The following is a 22,087-nucleotide window of genomic DNA, read 5'->3' on the forward strand; positions in this document are numbered from 1 at the left end:
TTAAAGTGATTGTACTATCATAGCTAGAACAGAACACATCTAATTCGTATTACAACTACTGCAATAATGCTACCTTGGCAATTTAAGGTGCCATGCAATGTTTTTTCTGGAGTCTGTTCCAAGGGTAAAAGGCTGGATGGAAAAAGGATCAAGAGTAGCCCTGGGAGAAAAGCCTTGGAGGTGTTGGTGGATGAGAAGCTCAGCATGTCTCAGCGATGTGTGCTCACAGCTCAGAAAACCATTGGTATCCTGGGCTGCATCCAGAGCAGTGTGGGCAGCAGGGCCAGGGAGGGGATTCTGTCCCTCTGCTCTGCTCAGACCCCACCTGGAATCCTGCATCCAGGCCTGGGGTCCCAGCACAACAAGAAGCCAGTTGGAGCCAGTCCAGAGGTGGGACACTTGTTCCCAGGGCTGTAGCACCATTCCTGGGAACACAGACCAACAGAACCAGGTTTCAGGCATAACTGCAGCCTTCCAGTACCTGAAGGGAGCCTACAAGGTGGATGGAGAGAGTCTGTTTACAAGAGCATGTAGTGACAGGACAAGGGGGAATGACATTAAACTTGAAGAAGGTTGGTTTAGATTAGATATTAGGAGGAAATTCTTCTCTGTGACAGTGGCGAGGCACTGGAAAAGTTTGCCCAGAGGGTTTGTGGGCTCCCCATCCCTGGAGATGTTCAAGACTGGGCAGAATAGGGCCCTGAGCAACCTGATCTAGTGGCAGGTGCCCATGACAGGGAATATTGGAACTAGATGATCTGTAATGTCACTTTCAACCCAAACCAGGCTGTGATTCTATGAGTCTGACCTCCACATTCATCTTGTCTTTGGTGAGACCAATGGCATCGCAAAATCTGCAGGAGAAAATGGTATGTGTAATACAGACAATAAGTTGTCAGCTATGAAGAGGTATTTGGTTTAAAGACAAAGTATTGTTCAATATTTTTCAAAATATGCTCATAAAAGTGTATTTGTCACTGTATTTATGAGGGGAAAAGTCTTGAACAAAATTTTCTTAGAATGCTAGTATGCAACTGTTTTACCAGGCATAATTTAGTTAATTTTTAATAAGTAAAATGCCTTTAGAAGTGTAAGAGAACTGGAAAAAGAATTGGCAAATTCAGGTAGTCGTGTTTGCCGGGAGGCATTTTCTGAGAACGGTAGTGAGTTGGAATGCAAATCCTCGTGGCTTTGCTGATTTTGTGGTCGCTGATGATTACTGTAAAATTGATTCAGGAGTGTTGCAGCATCTCTGCATATGTTTAAGCTTCATCTCCATAGTGTCACAGGCATTTTTCCTCTCTGTGGGTTTTGTACTGAGTAAGAAAAAATCTCATAACCCTCATCTTAGCATTTTTTCTTATCAAGGAGCAAAGAAGGACACTCTTCAGTGATTTTCCAGTCTTGATCTCAAGTATAATAGCATGAGTTTTCTTGGATTGGCTATTTCGGGACTTTAATGGTATTCAGATAATATTTTATCGTATTTGGATTTAGACTGGGGCAAAGATAGTTTGCTTTGAACATGAGGAATTATTATTCTGTTACTCTAGGTACTTCAGGGTCGTATTATGTTATTTAATGAAATTTCAAGTTTGACTTTTTTCTCCATCCTGAGAATGAATTTGAGCTTTAACTCCACTAAGTGTACCATTTCACAGCTTGTCATTGATTTCTTGAATTTTTCATCATGTGGATTCCTACTGTAAGGACCATGAGTTACAAAAAGTACTCTGTGCCCCGTAAAACTGCAAAGATGTGCAACAGCAGTGAGCCTTAGGAAGAATTTTGTCTAAACAAGAAATACATAAAGTAACTATCTCTTACATGAGGGTTGTGTTCAATTATTTCACTTGTCAGAGTTAATTGAACTGTGTTTAAAAATAGAGAAGGCCTGCCCTATTTTCACAGAAATCCTTGTAAAATATGAAGAAATCCCTTTGCAGAGGAAAGTAACATAAAGGATGGGACTCAATGAATGATATAGAAGCAAGATTCAAGAAACAAGTGTTTGGAAAGGATTATAATTAAGAAAGATTGTGTTTAAAATAAGTGATATAAAGGGCATTTGCTGCAGAAATGAAAGCTTCAGTTAGAGCTTCCGTTGAAAAATGAAACTTTTAAAGAACATTAAAACAAAAGTAGAAATTTGTTTACATATTTTAATAAAAATACAGGAAATATAAAAATAAGCTAAGCTGTTCGATATTGGTGATGTAACAGAAAAGCAGGAAAATCTAGTTGGAGATGTAAAACTAATAGATATTTCACACTGATTTTCACTCAAGGAAAATGTTGATCTTAAAAGAGGTGTGATGACTAATGGGAACAGAGATGTCAAATCTTTCTTCCCTGGTTCTTCAAGAACTGGTTTACTGAAGGGAAGATGCAATAACAAGTGCCTCTTACTAGAGCTGTAATATGTATGATCAGTGAAGTTATAGAACAGACTTTGATGGAAAGAAAGCTTTAAAATATAGATATAGATTGAAAATGGCATAAAATGCAACCAGAAGTTACTAAGGTAGACAGTATAGGATTGATCTCTATCTTCCAGTTGCCAAGAGATGTAATAAAATAGATATGGTCTTAAGAGAAGTGATTTCTGGAAATGGAGACAAACAGAGTCAAAAGGCAAGCATGAAACTTTGGAGAAAATGGCGACAAATTTTTGTTCAAGGGGAGGTACCAGGCTGGAGAAGCACAATTACAGGAGAAAGATCTTAACTGTGTAATTTTACAGTAGACACAGAGATGAAAAGTCAGGGTACCAATATGGAATTTGCTGGAGAGGCTGAAAAGTGCATCAAGCAGAGCAGACTAACACTGTAAGCAGAGAGGTAAATAATTTTAATGTAGTTCAGAAATGTGGGGCATGATAGAAAACAAATAACAGTGCCTGATGAAAACACTCTGCTATAAGCAGAAACTCATCATTTGCAAATGGCCCAGAAGGAAGAAGGAGCAGACTTTTGATCCCAACATGATCATCAGCCATCACTGAGGTTCAGATTTTAGAAGAAAAGCACAGTGTCATCTTAGGATATGTCAGAAAAGTTATTGTATGGTTGAGATGGGGAAATCATGTAAAAAAAAAAAAGCAGGAAACCTTTAACTGAAGTTCTCAACATGTCAGTCATCTGTGTTCAGGCCAGATGAGATGGATCTGGGAAAGCAGAGAGCAATGGTCCTTGTGATGATTAGCGTCATGATTAATGACAAGCCTTTGAGGGGTCTGTGGGAATCTGTTTTGGGTGGTCCAGCAAAGAAAATACTAAGAGGATTTGTAAGAGATGTGTATATTGAATGTGAACTTACTGAAGGTGAACTGAAGGAAGAAAGCTTTTGAAAAAGCTCTATTGATATAAAATCTGACTTTAAAATCATTAGGATGGGAGCCATAACAGTGGAGGAGAACATAAAATCACAAAACTGCCCTCAAGTCACTTACTCCAGTTCTGGCATCAGAACTGGGTAAATCACCCAAGTCTTGGGAGAAAAATGCACGATTCCTATTTTCAGCTCTTTGTGCAATAAATGTAATATGAAAAAGTTAAAGCTGGAGTACTTTAAATTTGGTAAGGGGTACATTGTTCCCTGAGTGTGCTGCACATGCAGAATGACTGTGAACTCCCAGCTAGTGGGAGGGTGCCTTACGTTTTCCCATGTTTAGGCAACATGTAAGAATGGACTCTGAGAAGAGAGCATCTGGAACAGGACAGCATGGGAAATAGTGAGAGGAAAGCATAGAAAATATGATGATCCCCTAACTGACCATTCCTTTCTCTGTTTTCTGTGTGTCTGGGAGAGGTAACACTGTTAATGATCACACAATTTCTAATAACTTGGTTTGTGCTTCAAAAAAATGCGATGTTTTTTATTAGACTCTTTATGAATTGATAAGAATGCAGTAGATGCTCGAGAAAATACCCATATGCTTGCTTTTCTGTGCAGAGATCAGTGAAGTCCTTACCTAGTAGGATGAAATCAATAGAAGTCTCTCCCTATGTGTTCAGTGAGTCCAAGAGCAAATCAAAACTGAGAATATATGTTCAGGTCATTTGTTTTCTGGTTTCCAGTTAGCACAGAGTAGAAATAAAAGGGTTGGGGCAAAAGTCAGACCACATTGACTTACTACATTTTACTTAAACTGCCCTCTTAAAGTCAAGGAGATTATTCATGAAGTAGGTTTTATTCAATGTGTCTAGAAGTGTTTTAATGTACCACAAGGGCTTCCTGTTTAAAACGGAGCAAAGGTTCTACATCGTTACAATTCAAAATGTCCACATTTCACTTACAAGGTCAGTAACATTTTTGATAATATTCACATTTTAGAATGTGAACATTTTTCAGTTCAAGGTAATGGAAATGCTCAATGCCTGATACTATGTAGAGCTATGGCTAAAACAGTATATGTTGATTTTTTAACTGGTATACAAAAACATATGTTATTTATTTTGCATTTTATTTTACAGTGAAACCACTATGGATACTTTAGTGTTCTATGAATAGGATCAGAAAGTCACAAAATGTTATTTAGCTATTTATTTATTGGTTTCCAGAATAAAACACATGAAAAATGAACGTAAATGTACAGGCAGAATTGCACATCGTCAAATTAGAAATTTGAGGATGTTGGAATGTGTAAGCACATGTCTACAGATTTTTGTCACTACTTAAAGTCTGTTTGTTTGCTTGTTTGTCTCTTTCAGTTTGCTCCCAGTATTCTAGAGGAGTTTTTGCCATTTTTGGACTGTATGATAAGAGATCAGTACATACCTTGACCTCATTCTGCAGCGCCTTGCACATCTCGCTGATCACGCCGAGTTTCCCCACAGAGGGCGAGAGCCAGTTCGTGCTGCAGCTGCGGCCGTCCCTGCGGGGAGCCCTCCTGAGCTTGCTGGATCACTACGAGTGGAACCGCTTCGTTTTCCTCTACGACACAGACCGAGGTAGGCTGGGACCCAGCTGTCTTATCTGCATCCTTCTAATCACTTTTGCAAGAGCTTTTGAAAGAACTTTTATGTCCCATTGAGAGCTTGGAGAGCCAAAGTTTAGAGGGCCTCTGAGGTGAAATACCTCTAACTGAGTAGCTGTGTGGCTGAAGGAAGAACTCCTTAGTCTGCAAAAATTGGGTATTGGATTCACATAGGATGTAATCGACCAGCCAAAGCCTGTGCTTTAAGTCTAGAATACTAAAATCTTTAAATCAATGGTAGTGAAAAAAAATACAGTTCAATAAGCAGAATGTTACAGATCTATTCTCTCTTCAGTTCACTTTGTAAGTGACAGCAGTGCAAAGTAGAGAGGAACAGCCTCTTTTCTGCATCTGCACTGCTGTAAGCTGAGATGAGGGCGAGCCTGTGGGACTTCCAAGCTTTGGAAGGTCAAGGCAGAGAAAGGCTCTGCCTCAGGCTGTGCCAGAGTAGTGGAGGTCAGAGGCAATGCTTGTAAGGCACAAGGTATCCACAGGCAGAGGGAGGGAGTACTGCCACAACCCATCTTCTGCTCCTTTCAGCTGGGGTTACCTCTGTGATGGACTACACTTTCACAAAATATATAGTTAATTGCAGAAAAGGGTGTATTTTCTATCCACAGTCTCCATTCCACATCCCAGTGCATCTCAGAACTGTTTAAGTGCTAAAAAACTGCAAGTGCATCACTGTGCATCACCTCTCAGTGAGTAACTGAGAGGTAAAAGCTGTTCTCTGAGTTGTGTGCTCATTCTGCTGGCAAAGTCTTTGTTAGTGGAAGAGGACTGAGCCAGCATTGCTGAGCTTCTGCGAGAGAGGCAAGATTTTTATGTTGGTGCCTTGCTTTGAGGGGGGAGTGAACAGCATAGCTGTAGTCAAATAATTATTTTACTACAGCTGTTTCAATATAGTTCCCCATGTAGGCAGTCTATTCCAGAATTAAAGTGGCTTTATTCCAGTATAATTACGCTACAGAAAAAATAGGGAATTACACAGACCTAACTAAATCTGTTTAATTACTTGATTATGGCTATAGAAGTTAATTTTCTCCTATATACAAGCACTACATTTTAGTGAGTTTATACCTTGATATGCTGCCTAAATACCTGAATTTGAATCAAAATGAAGAATGGAAGAAAATGAAAGAATTTTTATTGTTTCATAATAGTTGTGTTTTTAACTAAGTATTTTTTTAATGTTTGCTAGACCCATAGAAGTTCTGGGAAGCATTACAGAATGTATTAGGTAATGGGAAAGAGAAAAATTTAGCAGAAGTTTGAAGTATTTTAAGAATTTTAAAGTATTTCTAGTCAACATATAGTTATGGATAACAAGAAAACAAGTACATAATTACAGATGTGGTCTTACAAGTTACACAGTTTATTAAGTAAAGTGCACAACCTGTAGTTACCTTTCTCATCTAAATTCACACACTTAATTAGGTTGAGACATCATTTTTAAACAGGCGATACCACACCAAGGACAGTTTCAGAACAGTCTGTAACAGCATGGTTAATAATTAATTCTTATGGCACTGAACTCTGCCACTCTGAAATCATCAGCACATCTTTGATAAAGACATGACATTTTCCAGCTTGGATTCAGGGGATGCTACATTGGGTAGTCTCTCAAATTCTGAATAGGTCTTGTGATACAGTTTCATCCAGGGGAAAATAAGATTCAATGTATCTTTTGGTATTAAGAGTACTGTAAAGACACACAGTTGTTGAGTAAATTTTCACCACCTTTGCACAAGACAAAATTTCAGTGTGGACCTCAGATATGCTATAAAAAAAGTAAGCATCACCTTAGTATCAGAATAAGTGTAGAAGGAAAAAAAATCATTAATGTTAAGTCATAGACTCTGTCAGTGAGGCCAGAAATTAAACTTGTCTAGATTTTTGTCAGAGATTTCATATGCCAGATGTCTCCCTATTTCTCTGAGCAGCCACATCAAAGCAAATTGAGGGAACCCCCTCAGCATTTTGTTGTTGGGCTTGCAAGTTGATTTTTGCATCTTTAGTGGGAAGCTGTGAATAAGCTCTTAGGGGGAAGGTAAGCAATAAGAATAAATTCCAGCCTGACATGGTAGCTATCTTGGAAGAAGGCAGTATTTAGCAGCTGTCAGTATTGCAAAAAGCAGAAGTACTTCACAAAAGATAGAATGACAAAATACACTTCAGCAGCAGTGGTGGACAAATGAATGTTGTTTCCAGACCTGCTTTCGAGCCTTTCTGTCCTCCTTGCTTCTTGGTTTTGTTGCATGTGACTCAGTTGCTGCTCACTCTTGGGGGCTGAGCAATTAAATCCTATTATCCAGGAAGGTTTCTCTGTTGTATCATTCCATTCATGTCTTTGACAGCCCCTAAGCTCCCTGCAGAACCCCAGGCTTTAATGCTGGAGCCACCTATGTTAACATTTCAGTTAGGCTAGGAATGTACTTTGGTTGCATCTCTGTAAGTCATTCCCACATTCCACACTTTGGGTTAGATAGACCCTGTAGCAGTCCTGGACCACACAAACTATGATGAGGTGGTGGCTTCAGCTATTTTGTTAAATCTCCCTTTCTGATGTTCTGCCAAACTCAGAGTCTGGAAAATCACTGTCCTGTGACAGAATGAAGATACTAGGACGAAAGGCAAAAAACCAAAATTAATTGGATCTAGCAGGGGGCATTATGGAGAAGGAGAGCAGGTTTTGCAAGAGGCATTAGACCTAGGAGAAAGATGAAGGAAAATTCAGCTCATTATTTAACAGGGGAAAGTCAGCAAGTAAGGAATGACACAGAAGGCTAAAGCCTGAAGGGTCCTTTTGTTTCAATACATTCCTCTTTCTCTTATCCTCCTTCCAGGTTTAAAAAGGTTTATTATGACCTCATGCCTGATACAATTAATATTAACAGCAAAGTGCCAGGAACACAGACAGGACAAAGAAAAAGGAGGCTGAACAACATTTATTTGAGTTATGCAAAATGTAGTAGGAAAGGGCTGAAACAAAAACCATCCCCCTTTTAGATACCCATGGGAAAGGGAAGTCCAGCAGGGAAAAAGAGCTCAGGTAATGCTTGATGTCATCTCTAAAGGGAATTAAGTGAAAAAAAACAAATTAGTAGAGCAGAAGAACATTCAGCTTATATATCGTTTTTTGTTGTGACTGAGAGTTATTTAATTTAAAAAGAGATGTATAATCAAGTGGAGCTGTGTATCTGTAAATTCATAGGATTTTTGACCTAGCACAAGTACGCCTGTAGTGTGATTCCACTAGTTGGTGACAACATTTTCTGGCACAAGAAAGAAAAATCTGGACCCTGAAACCAGAGAAGAAGGTTGAAGGAGTTTGTGTGACATATGAGAAGCTGTTTAAGAATAAAATTGTAGAATCATTTAGGTTGAAAAAGACCGTTAAGGTTAAGTCCAACCATTCACCTAGCACTTTCAATATCCAGTACAGAGTAGAGCAGTGCACGAATTGAACCTACAAGAGGTCAGTGTTACGTTTTTACACCATGTGCAGCCTTAGTGCGAGCTGGAGCGGCTGAAGTTGCTAGTTAAACTCCAGGGATTACCCAGAGCTGAGAGGTCCCAGGATGGGGCAGAGGGGCTGTAGCAGCATGGGGACACACCAGGGAGGATGGCAGCCAGCAAGCTGGAAACTGCTTTCACAGAATGTCAGCATCCGTTTGAACTCAGCTGTGTTTCCCAGGAAGTTTCTGTCCCTGACTGTGACTGAAGTGGGGAGCACAGAGGGTGGAGCTACCAGCTGGCCTAGCAGTTGGTTCACCAGGGGCAAGGACTGTAAAATAGTTACATTCTACAGAAATAATGTGTCACGTGTGAGCCTGCTTATGTGCCTTGCTAATGCTTTTTTCCCCTCCACTCCTTTTAATTACATGTTCATAAAACCAACTCAACTATGGCTGCAGATGAGGAAAATTAGCTCACAGTGTACAAAGTAAATTCAGTTTTCCCACATTTCTGGATAATGTTTTAACAACAACTCCTTTAAAGCCAAAACTGTTCTGTGACAATCTAAACCTGGCAAAAGGTCTGTACAAGTACTTGTGGCCTGTTAGAATTAATCCTACAGTACACAGTGTAACAATATCTAGGATTTTGTCTCTAAGAACTTGTGGAGGATAAGTGAGTCTCAGAAGAGAACAGAAGATGTATGGAGAAGAAAAATAGTGGTATAGGAAATGTAAAGCTTTCCCACTTATTTTGAGGGAGATATTATGGATTTTATTTACAATCAGTTTATCAGGCTAATTTAATTTCCAGCTTTGGCAGAGCTTCTGTCTCAGCAGTAACCATTAGGTTTGGTGTATCCATGATCAGTACCTCCAGTGATACTGCCTTGGGCCTGACTTTTTCACAGAAAAAAATAGAAAATAGAGGTTCAGCTATAGCATGGCAATTTGAAAACTAGAAACCAAAACCCCAATTTTTTTTTGCTAATAACATATTTTAAAAGTAAGAGCAGGTATGAGGTGAGGTGCAAGGGATTTCTCTTTGAATTTGCATGACAGCACAAAGAAAGGCTTTGGTGAGTTTATGAGCCTGGCCAAGGTATGAGTGGTACAAAAAGGGTTCAGGGTCCAGAGTGATCTGTCAAATAAACAGTTCAAGAAGGTGAAATGTGATAAGGTGTTATAAAGGCTAAACGTAGGAGGGAAGATTCATAGATACAAAGTGCAGAGTAAGTGTCTCAGAGTTAATATCATGGAATATATTTCAGGAGTTGCTGTGAGCCGTAAGTATGATCTAAGTACAAAAAGCCATACTGAGTCCAATAAAGTATAGGTTATTTTGAAATTTCAAAAAAGAATGTTGCCTGTGAGATGTGAAAGTTTAATATTGCTCTCACAGCTGGCCATGCTGCTGTGTCGTATGTTGAGATTTCCACTGCAAAAAAAAAAAACCAGCAAAAATTTATCAAAACAATTTTTCCTTGCCTTTTTGAAGCACTAGATACTGTTTTCAGCTATAACAAGGGCCTTCAGTATAAATGTAGCACAAGGATCCATTGCTGGAATGGCACTGACCACCACATACAGATATAAGTTTCAAAGGTCCACTGAAGAGAAAGAATATTATAAAAAAAATAAAAAAAGAAGACATGACCAATGAGAAAAAAACTTTACAAATGGAAGTTTTATTTTACTTTTTTTTAGTTTTAGGACTGGTAAGGAGCAAAGATCGATTGTTTGTACCTGATGAGATGTAGGCAAGATAGAATTATGTAGTCAGATTTGAAGTGCTATTAGGAAAAAATGTTTCAATAAGATTGGAATAAGTTGACGAGGTTCTTACCACTAGGGTAAGATTGTTATCACTTCAGATGTTTTAAATAGGTTAGTAAATATCTGCAGTGGTGATGGGCTTTGTTATATTCACCTCAGATGATCTCTTAAGTCCCCTCAGGATTATTTATGTAGTTGTCATGATTTCTCTAGGAAACAGGGAATTGCTTCTTCACAGTACTTAGGACACTGAAAAGATAGTTTTCTTAATTTTCTACTGTGGAGAAACTTTCAATTATGTATTATTTCTATTCAATTATATATAAAGCCTTTGTAAAACATTTAGTGTGTTCTATTATTCAAAAATCAGATAAAAAATATTCTAAGTGATCTAGATAAAACACTGTAAAATCAGGTTGAAGGACTATTATTAGAATATGGTACTCAACAAGTTATCATTAGCTGGGCATTTAGGTGCTGAAAGAATTGGCCCTACATCAGCCTTTACTCAATATTTTTACTGCACTTCTGAACAAATTTTTGGATGTCTCTCTTGTGAAAATAGTGGTAATATCGTCGCAAGTTATAAAGTTATTTCAATACCTCAACTGAAAGAGCTAAACTTACTAAAGTTTAACTCACAGTAGTGATATAAATGTATAATTTACATTTTTATGTGCATAAAAAAACTGAGACAATACTCTTATTTATGAAATAGGTGAAAAGGATCAGGTGTTGCTAATAAAAACAAATTGCAGGTGACCTTACAACACAATACTGAAAAAAAATGGTTTTGACACAAGTGCCTTGTATTTATTGTTTTCTACATAGCACTGTTAAGCCCAAATCTACATCACTCTTGCCTTAAACTTTAGAATAATATAACAGGTAAGCCTGAAAAACAAGTTATGTCTAGGATTGTAAAAAACATTATTTTGGGAAACTGACTTTGTTCAATTGCAGTCATCTAATTGGTCTTGGACCCTTTTTGCATTACTATTACCAGGAAGAATTTGGTAGGATTCGCACAGTATGAATTTTTCATCTTACTGATCTTTGGCAAAATGTTGGACAATTAAAAAAACCTTAAGTTCATTAATGGGTCCACTAAAAATGGGAGATTCCTACTTGCATCATGCAGTTTTGCACCAAACTTTTGTGAAATAAAGATCAGTGTTGCCATGACATTGAAGAAATATTGATAAAAGAAACAGCGAATAATACCTGCTCTCATAGTCCTTAGACTGCTCTAGCATCATGGTCTGCAGGTTTGAACTTTTCCATATGCCTCACTAGATCTGATAAAAAGCTGTTTGTCTTCAGCAAACACTCTTACGTGGGCAGTGAATCATGTCACAGACACATTGGGATCCAGCTACCACTGTGTTTGTTTTTTACCAAATTTATATTGTAATTTAATCAGACCTATCTGAAACCATACACAAAACATAGAAAAAATGTTTGTCAAATATCAGTGAAAACTGTAGTAATTTTTTCCTATTATCTGCTGTTGTCTGTACTCAGTAAATTCCATGTTTTTAAGGAAATGGGGCAATGTGCTTTATCCATCAGTAATTGGCTTGCAGCAGATTTTGTTTTGCCAGTGCTCTCTCATTAATAATTATACCAGCAAAATGCCAGCTCATCCTCAGCTTCTCAGAAGGTGTTAGCAGCTTGAAAATACAGGTAATAAATGCACACGTGAAACTAAAACGCAGCTGGTTCCTAAAATCAGCATTAGAAATGATACTGTGACTTTCCATCATTCCCTTCTTACCACTAAAGAGGAGCAATACTGGTAAATCAACAGGGTCACCATTTAATTTACTACATGTGAAAAATCTTCCAAGAGCTTTCAGAATGCTTCATTTAACGAAAGTGCTCCTCTTGTTGACTGAAATGATTGAACATTAAATCAAGGTTGAAATTAACAGCAAATGCAGGTATTGGAATCAAAAGCTGATCATCAAGTACAGATGAGTCCTCTGACTTTGGTATTCCATGTAAGATGTGGCTCAAACTATGCTGCATAAGAGCTTTTCTGTGTGTTTGGTCATCTGGCTAAACACTCAGAAAATGGAGCGCAGCCTAATATGCAAATGCCATAGAAATACATAAATCCTAAAACATTAAATAAATGGCTGCTTTTATACTCCTAGTCTGAAGAATTTGCTGTCCTTTATTCTGACTTAGTGGGTGCCATGGAGAAGACAAGAGACTCATGATAATTTAAAATATTGCTTTTTAAGTTGCCATGCCAGTGAATCATCTCTGCCCTTTCTAATGATTTGTTTGTGACAGTGTTGTAGAATCCTTAGAGCTAAGTTCTTTTCTCAGTAGCATTTATCTCAGTTTTGCACATGTGTAATACAAGATTATGCCTGTAACTTTTATATGCTTTTATATTCCAACATCCGAATGTAAATAACATTGCAGCTTCCAATGGCTTGTTCCAACGATATCGGAGAATTAGAGAATAGTTAATTTGTTGTTACCTGCATATGTAATACATTCCTTTAAATGAAGGCATGTCATTTTTATCTGGTTTTTACACACATTCTGTATTTACTTGAGAGCAGGGACAGTATGGTCTGTAATTCTGAATGTCTGTTTTCATTTGCTTAAGAGCTTTTCCACACAAGGCTGCAGTTAAGAAAAAAAGTGACTGCATACCATTTTTTTCTGAAAAAAAAGCTCATGTCTTGGCATATTTTTGTTCTAGATTTTCTGAATAGCAGAATTAAGTTCAGCTGCTTTTATGAGTTTCAAATAGCAACTCTGAGCACATTTCTGATTTTATTATTATTCGATCTCAAACGAGAGGAGGTGTTTTACATACGTAATTATTGGACTTGTGTTCATCTTTTCTGCGGATCAAACCAATTGCTGTCAGAGAGCAAAGTGTTAAGCAGGAATCTCTGTTGTGGTTCACTAGTATTTAGTTTTGATATTAATATTTAGGGTAGACCTTGCTCTTCTTTATATATATATCTGTATCAGTGGTTTGACAAACCCTGCAAAAAACAGCCTTCAGTGAAGGCAGCCTTACACCAGCCTAGCCAAGAGCATCCTTTCTGAGTGTGAGGCTGTGCTGTGCCACCACAGCAGTAACACTGCAGACAGCTGAAGGATCCAGCGCCCAGCAGCGTGGGCCGCCAAAGAGGGCCTTGAAAGGCCTCAGACGAGGAAGCCAGCCGCACATCCCAATGCTTGTGCTTTAGAAATTCCTTTCAGTATGGACATCCGAGTCCTGCAGCTGCTGAACGGAGCCTTTTATATGGCCACAGGTGTTGGCTTCAGGGCTGGAGCACGGAGTGGTAGCAAACAAAGGGCAGTATAGTCAATGCTGCCAGAGACCAGACGTGGTGCCAGTTTAATACTGAATGTAAAACAAATACTTGTGCCAAGTTGTTTCTAAATGCATTTTTAGTTAGAAAAATTAGCTTGTCTTTTGAGAGTATTATCCATGTGTAGATGAATGTTCCAAGTTTTAATAGAGTACAAAAAAGGCTTTTTAAAAATAAAAATAAATAAACAAGACATAGACTTACAAATATCAAGACACACTATTCCATTTTTATGCACCTATTGGCTAAAAACAATCAAAATGTATAAAGCTAATTTAATTCTTCATGATCCCTCCTTGGCATGTTTTTGGGACATTTATCCCTTGTGTAGTGTGAGTTACTTCTCCAGAGCTGGAGCAGGCAGTAAAGGTAATTCCAATTTAGTGTAAATCTGTGTTTGTACATAAGGGTATTTCTGGAGCAGCACATTCTTAATCCAGCTGATTGAACAGTCTATCATCTATGCAGTCTGTGATTTTAGGGCTACGTTTTCTGCTTCTGTAAAGAGGCATATTCCAATGTATTTAGATGTTCACTATTCTGAGATGCATTTTCCCTGTAAATGGAATATATTTTAGGTGGTTCCCTCATAAATTACCACTGAATCCTATTTGCATACATATTTATACAAATAATTTTTCTTTGGTCAATTCCAAAAGGGGTGGTTGAAGTGTAGACATCCTTTTAAAATGATTGACTGCTTATCACAGTGCTACAGATGCTATTTCTGCCTCTGTACAGGGATTTCCTGCACTAGTATTTACAGATAACAGCATTAGCAGCTGCTTCTGTTACCAAAATTGCAATGCATGTTTGAGGTATTTAGCATTTTGCAATTGGAGAGAGAGTTACCAAACGGTCCTTTAATCCTGGGGTCTCAAAATCCCCTTTTTGTACAACTACCTTGGTGGGTTTTAATATTAATGCACACCTGGATGCTGCAGGACATTTTCCTTTGGACAAGGGGCATACATTGTATTCCAGTGTGGCTTCGTCTGCAAATGGCAAGCAGAACATTTAATGTGGTTCTGAAGATCTGGGCATAATAAATGATGGAAGTGTCACCAAAGAGAAGGCTTGTGAATACAAAACTGGCTGCTAGTGTAGGTCCCTGGAACAAAGACAAATTTTATGTTAACCTCTCACTGTGAAAAAAAAAAAAAATAAGGAAACTGTCCTGGGAGTAAGGACTTGTATCCTAGATCATCCCTCTCCTAAGGGTGAGTTCAGTCAGCATGGGACAGTGAGCTTGGGAAGGTCCTAAATACGTACTTTTATTTCATTAACGGTATTGAATTTCCTCTGTAGTGAGTTCAGAATAAGAAAACTAAATAAAAAATATCAAGTATACATAACATAATAAATAAGTATTAAACACAGAGAAATAATAAGCAATATTTTTTAAGTATGCTATTCAGAGAAGTCTCTCATAACAGAGAAATATTTGCAGATGCCTCTTATAAAATGATTTGATATGTATGGATGAATCAAGTGGAAGGAAAACAGCTTACTGTGTTAGTAAACTTGATAAAATTAAGGTGTTGTGATATCTCTGGCTTCAATTATATCCTTCCTGTAGAAAACAAAGTACTCTCCTTTATATAATGGGATAAAGAGAGTTTCAAATAGGTTTAAAATATTCAAAACCCTTTTAACTAATGGTAGTGAAACTAAGGCAGCTTTGCCAAATTTACATTATAAACAGTTTACATTTAGAGTACAAAACAGGACATGAACCTGACCCTATCATTAATTTTTGTGTGGAATTCACTTTTAAGGGTGGGGATGACTTTTTCCTCATATATATCTACATATATATCTTTATATCTATATATATCTATATATATTTTTATATCTATATCTATATCCATATCTATATCTATCTGTATGCCTTATATTAATTCTATCTCCTAGCTTTTTCTGGATGCAGAACAGTTGAAATAATTTAAATATCAAAAATCTTTATATCTTACAAATTCAAATCATGCGACTGAAAAGTATTCTAGCAGTAATTTTAGATTATATTTTCTTTTTAATTTGCGTTTTCATTCTCATTAAGCATTAGATTAAAACCAAACTTTTTTTACAGCCTTCAACTAGTATGTCTCAACATCTCCATTTTTTTATTTTAAAACTATTCAAAATAAGAAACTCATTTAAAATAGCCTTTTCCATGAAAAGTGTTTTAATATTTGTTTTTCAAGGAAAGAGTCGGGGAAAAAAGGTCCCAGCTAATACTACCATATAATTGTTTTTCTGAGAAAATAATATCCTTCTTTTGAAGTGTTTAATAAATGTGTTTTAAAAGACCAGTGTATAGACCATTGTATATATCTTTTTACTTGTGCCTTTTGCTAGGTTGATTTCACATCCAATTCCTCCTCAAATAAGCAAAGCATTCTGCCAGGTATTTCCTAATGCAGCTACATGCTCTTGATCTTGAGGCAGAATGCAAATCTCTGTTCTGAAGCCAAGGGTGACGTTCACAGTGTGCCTTTCTGCACAGGACTTCTATTATTCTGTGAAACATCCCCGAGACCCCCCCACTGGATGCATCCTTCTCTTTCGTGATCTCTTCATTACTCCTTGTGGGAAGAGGAACTTCCTTTCTCCTCTGTGTCAGAGTATCTCCTTGCAGGTTCTGAATCTGTGGGCTGTGGGTAGAACTGCAGCAACTTCATCTTCTGTTCCTTCAGAAACTCTTGTTTGGTAGGGCCTCCCAAAACTCAGCTGTTTTGTTGCTAACATTTCCACTGCTTCGGGGAGGTTTAATTAATTTCAATTGCATTATCTTGTGAATCACCTCAGGATCTACCTCTGCATTCGTGCTTTCATATATTTGCCCAGATTTATTGGCTTGATTCTGCTTTTCTTTTCCTCCTTGATAAGTTATATTGGTTTTTTTCCCACACTTTCTTCTAATCCTTTTGCCATGTTTTCCAGTTCTATCAGTACATTCCAGTAAGTTTGATTTTCGTTTCTCATTTTCATTTCTCGTACGTTATTTCAGAGACTGGGAGCATCCCACTGTCATTTATTTCTATCTCTGCTATTTACAATTACCACAGATCACGGTTTTTAGCTTGAAAAATGAAACATGTAATAAGACTTAAAATTAGTCTGTGGCTGTCATAGTGAAAAACCTGCAGTTTTGTCTCAGGGAGAACAAATAGTTATCAATATATTTTAATGCATCAGCATTCCAGTTGAGTGAAATGAAAGACATAAAACAAAATAGAAAACAAAACTTGAAACCAGATATCAATTATTTTTGGTTTTAGTCTAAGTCCTTTTAGAATGAGAAAGAATTCCAGTTTTTATTTACTTACTTTATTTCTGCTAAAAATGTTCATGGTTTTCATGTGCATGAATCACCAAACAGCAAAAGGAGAAGTTCACCAAGTGCTTTATCTTGTCATCTCAAATGCACTTCCAAGCTTCCAAACAAGTGATAATAGGAAATGCATAGAAGTGCAGTATTTAATCTGAACCAAAAGATGAATTCACAAGTAGTCTAAACACAAAATTACATAATTTCTCCTCCTGCAAGTCAGGCACGTTGTGGTGGCCACTGCACAGCTGCTGGCCTGGGCGACATCCAGGCAGACACAGTCACAATTGTCTCTTTTCATCTGGGTCATTCTGAATTCCTTCAACAGGAAATGGAGCACAAGCAGAAAAGTTTTTAAAACATCCCAGACATGAATCAACAAAAACCCCAAACATCTGCTCATCAAAGCTCATCAGAAAACAGTGTATTTTATTTACACTACTCTTCTGGGTGTACTGAGAATGCCTAATGAGGCTAGAGATCACTGGAAAATATTGCTGGTATGAAGTGTCCATTTCATTTTCAGAATAACTGGCCTAATCTACCCAAAATATGTGAAATACAGTGTATTTCTCTGCCATTTTGTTATTTATTTTAGGATAAAGTGCTACAGTTTTATTCAGAAACGCTGTTTACTTCAAATCCAAGCTGGCTAAATGAAGGGACATCACCTTAAACATTATTTTAATTTGTTTTGAACATGAAATGGTTCTAGTAAATGCAGAAACGGGGATAATAGAAAATGCAGTTGGTGTAAATGCATTCATCAGAGATGTGGGAACATTTTCACAAGGAAATGCAGGGTCAGATCCTCAGAGCAGCTCAGCATAACCTACTGACTGCATCCTGTACCGAGAAGGAATTGGGCCACTGGGTTTAAGCATCTAATGTCATATAGATTTTCTGTTCCTCAGGACCAATCCCATACTCCGTGCTTATGCAGGATTTATGAATCCATGTGTCCTTACAAGAGGTCTTGTTACTGGAGCAGGTCTAATTCCAGGCTTTGTCCATAGTAAGAGCTCAGATACCCTTTTCTTCAGCAGCTGGTGTTTCTGTAGAGCTGCATTCAAGCTATTACATGAGGAAGTAGTTAACTAAAAGGCGGTTACTGACCTGAGCTCCTTCCGTTTCTTCAGCAAGGGGTTCACCTCAGCTACAGTGAGAAAAGTGTCTTTGACTTTGTCCTTGCACAAATCCTCACACTCTGTTCACATCAGAAGATAAATAAAATTTTCTTTTATTGAAGTAAAATTTGTCAGGGAGCAAAGAGATTGTTTCAGTTTGTACTTGTACACTGATCCTTGCCTTATTCAGGCTCTTTCAACAGTTCTTATCATCTTAGCATCAAAACAGCACATAATATTTCTTCTGAGGCTTTTCTGTTTGTGTTCATAGGGAAGCATCATCCTTGGTTTTTAAGTGAAGCCAATAGAAACCTTGGTAACTCTCTTATGGACACAACTTGGAGGTTTTGTTTTTCTTAGTAAATTCCAGAAGCAGCAATACTTTGATAGTGTTGGTTTGGAGAAGGAGGACATCAGCTATGAATGACTGGAGCAGCTGTAAGTCGCATAAGGGGAAATAATTCTTTTCAAGTGTGGAAAGGAATCTTATTCTGCATGTCTGCTGCATAGCTACAAAATATTGCTGTCGATGCCAAAAAGGATAAACACCTGCTGGAAGAACTGTGAAGAAAATTATCTCTCTTTCCTACAGATACACTTACGAAACGTGTACTACACACTGGACTATCTCCAGATTTTTTCTCTTTCTCTCAGCATTTTTCTAGCCATCAAATCAGTTGTTCACCCTCTCTGCTTGACCTGTGGAAAGGACTTCTGCTATGGAGAGAGGCCAAATATCAACATATGACATGCTTAAATTTTTTGGTGCCAACCTTGTAGGATAGAATACTTGCTTGTTTTTTATTTGACCTGCTTTTGAGTTTTGCCACATGATTTTGTCATTGGGATGTGGGGCCAGTACTCTTTTCTGCTTCTTACGCTTTTTTGCAAGACTGGAAAGAGCTTCTTGCTGACTTCTCACTACCTATGCAGCTGTTACAATGCTCTGCCAGAAATGCTAATGCTCCTTTGCCAGTTTTTAAACATTCTGCCAAGTAGAGAGAATTAATAACAAGATCTGAATCATCTCTGAGGTAACCCCTGTGTCCTATTCCTCCGGTATGATGTCATTTTTCAGCTCCTGTCCGGGATAATAGAAAGGATCTCGTATACCCCCAGAGCTGAGAAGTGTGTCAGGGCAGGCCACACCATTATTTCAGCCTACCCTTTCGCCTTTGCAGCGCTAAATGTTTAAAAACCTTCAGGCCAGATTTTACAGTCCATGTCGTGCTGCTCAGCTGGTGCAAAGTGGATGGACTGCAGCCAAAGCTGGCGAGTGGCCACAGCCGTCCCCTTGTGCCCGTGAAGACAGCTGGGACAGGGCAGTGTCCCCATGGCTCCTCCGCGGTGTCACATCCATGCAGCCCAGGCCAGACCCCCACCCTTGGAAGGGAGCCCCTGGCTGGGCTCAGCCCTGTGCATGGCATGGGCAGCCCATTGTGCCATGGCTCACATTGGCCCCTCTGAGGACATCCAGGTTTTAGAGCACAGCTTTTGGTTTTTAGACTAAAAACCTGAAGAGTTGAAATGATTGAAGGGTTTGAGTGGAGGTTAAACCAATAGGGAAAAAAACCACCAAACCTGAAACATAGCTGATAACATCTACAATATTCATGCCTACTGTGTCTCCAGCAGTCACTTTCTGCTGCAATGTGGGCTTAACTTGTTTCTCTTTTCTTCCATCTTGTTTCATCCTTTTTGCTCCCTTTGCAAGCAAAAGGAAAGATCTTAAATAGTCTAGATGAAATGTCAAAAGTCAATAGGGGAAGATGCTTTGGGATAGCCGTGCTCAGTTAGTGCCACATCTTCAAGGAGTGCTAGAAAGCACTCCTTTTAGGTTTGGAAGTGTTTAGTCTTTTGTATCAAGAGAAAAACTTGGTCTTTAGTCTCCAGAGACCTCTACAAACTGCAAGAATGTGTACAGAGCAGGAGCAAAGAAGTGGATCATGCTCCAGTGAACTGTGGTGCCTCTTTCTGCTCCCAGCGCCTTTCACTCCTGTTGCAGCTATCAATGGATTGCTTTGGCTGGGCTTCGAGTTTCCCTTCCCCAGTGATCTGGAGAACAAACATGAGCTGGTACACTCTGAGCTTCTTCCCTCTCTTCTCTCCTGTCTTCTAGCACACATCATCCATGAACTTTATTTAATATTTGCATGGTATCCTTTGCTTGTCTCCAGTGCTCTGCAGTGCTTTTGGTTTTTCATTGGGCATGAAGACTTTGAGGCAACAGTTCTGCAGCTCACTGTTTCTGTTTCTGCAGCCTACATCTGCTGTTTGGAAAGCAACAACTCTGATTGCTTGCAATGGCATCCCTAAATACCAGTGAGGCAATTCTGAGACTGTAGTCTGGTAAAAGGCAAATCTCTTTGCAGGAATGAAGACAGGCTCCCAATACTTTGACATTCACCTGTCAGTGGCTGTGCCTTGGCCTCGTCCTGCCCTGAGTGTGTGAGTTGCATATAAATACCACATCACTTCCCCTTTGGCCACTGCTTTTATTAGCAAGGTGTTATACCACCTTGGCTGTGATAATAACAGAGTACCTTAATTGATATGTCTGAAAGAGCCATCTGGCACAAGACACTAAATTCTTTCTGGTTCTCTGCTCCATTTGTAGTAAAGAGGCAGTTTCTGAAGGCCTAAAAAGTTATCTGGCTTGTAAAGAAAAATCCACTTTCTGGCAGAGACTGAAGTTATAAAATTTGATCTACTTAACTAAAAATCCTATTAGGTGGATTTACACATGGCTCTCTGACATCAGGCTGTCCAATGTGAAGAATAGGACCTGAGGTCTTTTAATGGGTCCTGAAGCCTTAAAGCTGTTTAATGCTGTCAGGTTACTTTTCCATGTTTCCTTCTGATTCTGATGCTAAGAACAATGCAAGCTGGTGTCTGATCCATAAAGACCTTGCAGTTTGGAATACAATTGTGTCAAATTACTAAATATGTTACATTAGAATTTGATAAACAGCATTGCTGTAATAAAAAAAATAAAATGCCACAACTAGCTACATGGCATAGCAAGATGCATCTCCTTTGAGGTTGTTTTGAGCTCTAAAATAGTAAATTCTCATTTTAGCTAGCTGTTTTAAATCCATTTTTTCTTGACTTCATAGCACTTCAAATCACCCCATTCTGCAAAACCATGTGACTTAATTTCAAAGCTAACAGTATTAAAAGAGTTTGTGACCCCAAACACTGAACTGGCTCAGAAATCAGGTGTCAAAACATTTACCTTTAAATCCCTTTTTCTTTATTAGTCTTGTAATTTTTTATTTTATTTTATTTTAGTATCAAGCAATTGCTTTGGAAGTTTTTTTGCTTAGTTAAACTTTAGTTAACAAGATCCTACCAAAAAAATCCCCAACAAATGAACCCCCAAAGTCAACACACTTCTAAAGATCCTATGAAATCCGTAATCACTGACAGTTTCGTTAATTGGGATTATTGCCTGTTCCCTTATTATCTTTGATTTTTTTCTTATCTTCTAGATAATAATGTTGGTGTAAGGGAGAGAGATGTTTTCCAGCATCTTGGTACCATCTTTTGCATAGCTGTCAGAATTTTCATAAAGTGAGCAGGAAAAGAAAATGCATATACCAGCCTGGAATAACTAGAAAATTTGCTTTCTGCATTTCCAGGAACTCAGGGAACTCAGAGTCACCCTTTGCAAAACTTGGTGAGAAGTTTTTTGCCTTAAAGTCTTTGGGATGGTGTTTCTGGGCCCTAAGCAAACACCTTTTCCTCCAGCACCCTACAATCTAAGCACAAGGAGAGGACATTACTGTGTTGGGCATGCTGAGCTCTTTCTCGGTGTGAGCAATATTGCTACAGGTGCTCTGCAAGGCAGAGTAGCTTACTTTCTATATAAAATAATATTACTTCTAGGTGAATTATTATTTGTCTGAATTAAAACACACTACACCAAGTTTGCATTTAGTTACCATAAATGATCATGAAAATGCAAGGCCTTATATATTGATTCCTCCCTCTTCAGATCATTGAAGTTTACTGTACATTTGACAAGTGAATATTGACCTGCACTTTGATTATGGTCAATGTTATCTCCT

The 22,087-nt window shown here is 38.2% G+C and overlaps 1 protein-coding gene across 10 annotated transcripts in view; it reads left to right on the forward strand.

Annotated features, from left to right (window-relative positions):
• GRIA4 (glutamate ionotropic receptor AMPA type subunit 4) overlaps positions 1-22,087 on the forward strand; it is a 215,501-nt gene that overhangs the window by 66,438 nt on the left and 126,976 nt on the right. For all 10 annotated transcript variants that reach the window (XR_012578998.1, XM_005482572.4, XM_026790746.2 and 7 more), the window contains exon 3: positions 4,713-4,952. Coding sequence is in view for 9 of the 10 variants with exons in the window: in XM_005482572.4 (XP_005482629.1) it covers positions 4,713-4,952 (240 nt within the window). In the remaining variant the exon portion in view is untranslated. The remainder of the gene's footprint in view (positions 1-4,712; positions 4,953-22,087) is intronic.

Source organism: Zonotrichia albicollis, chromosome 2, assembly GCF_047830755.1.
Source record: "Zonotrichia albicollis isolate bZonAlb1 chromosome 2, bZonAlb1.hap1, whole genome shotgun sequence".
Classification (NCBI taxonomy): domain Eukaryota; kingdom Metazoa; phylum Chordata; class Aves; order Passeriformes; family Passerellidae; genus Zonotrichia; species Zonotrichia albicollis.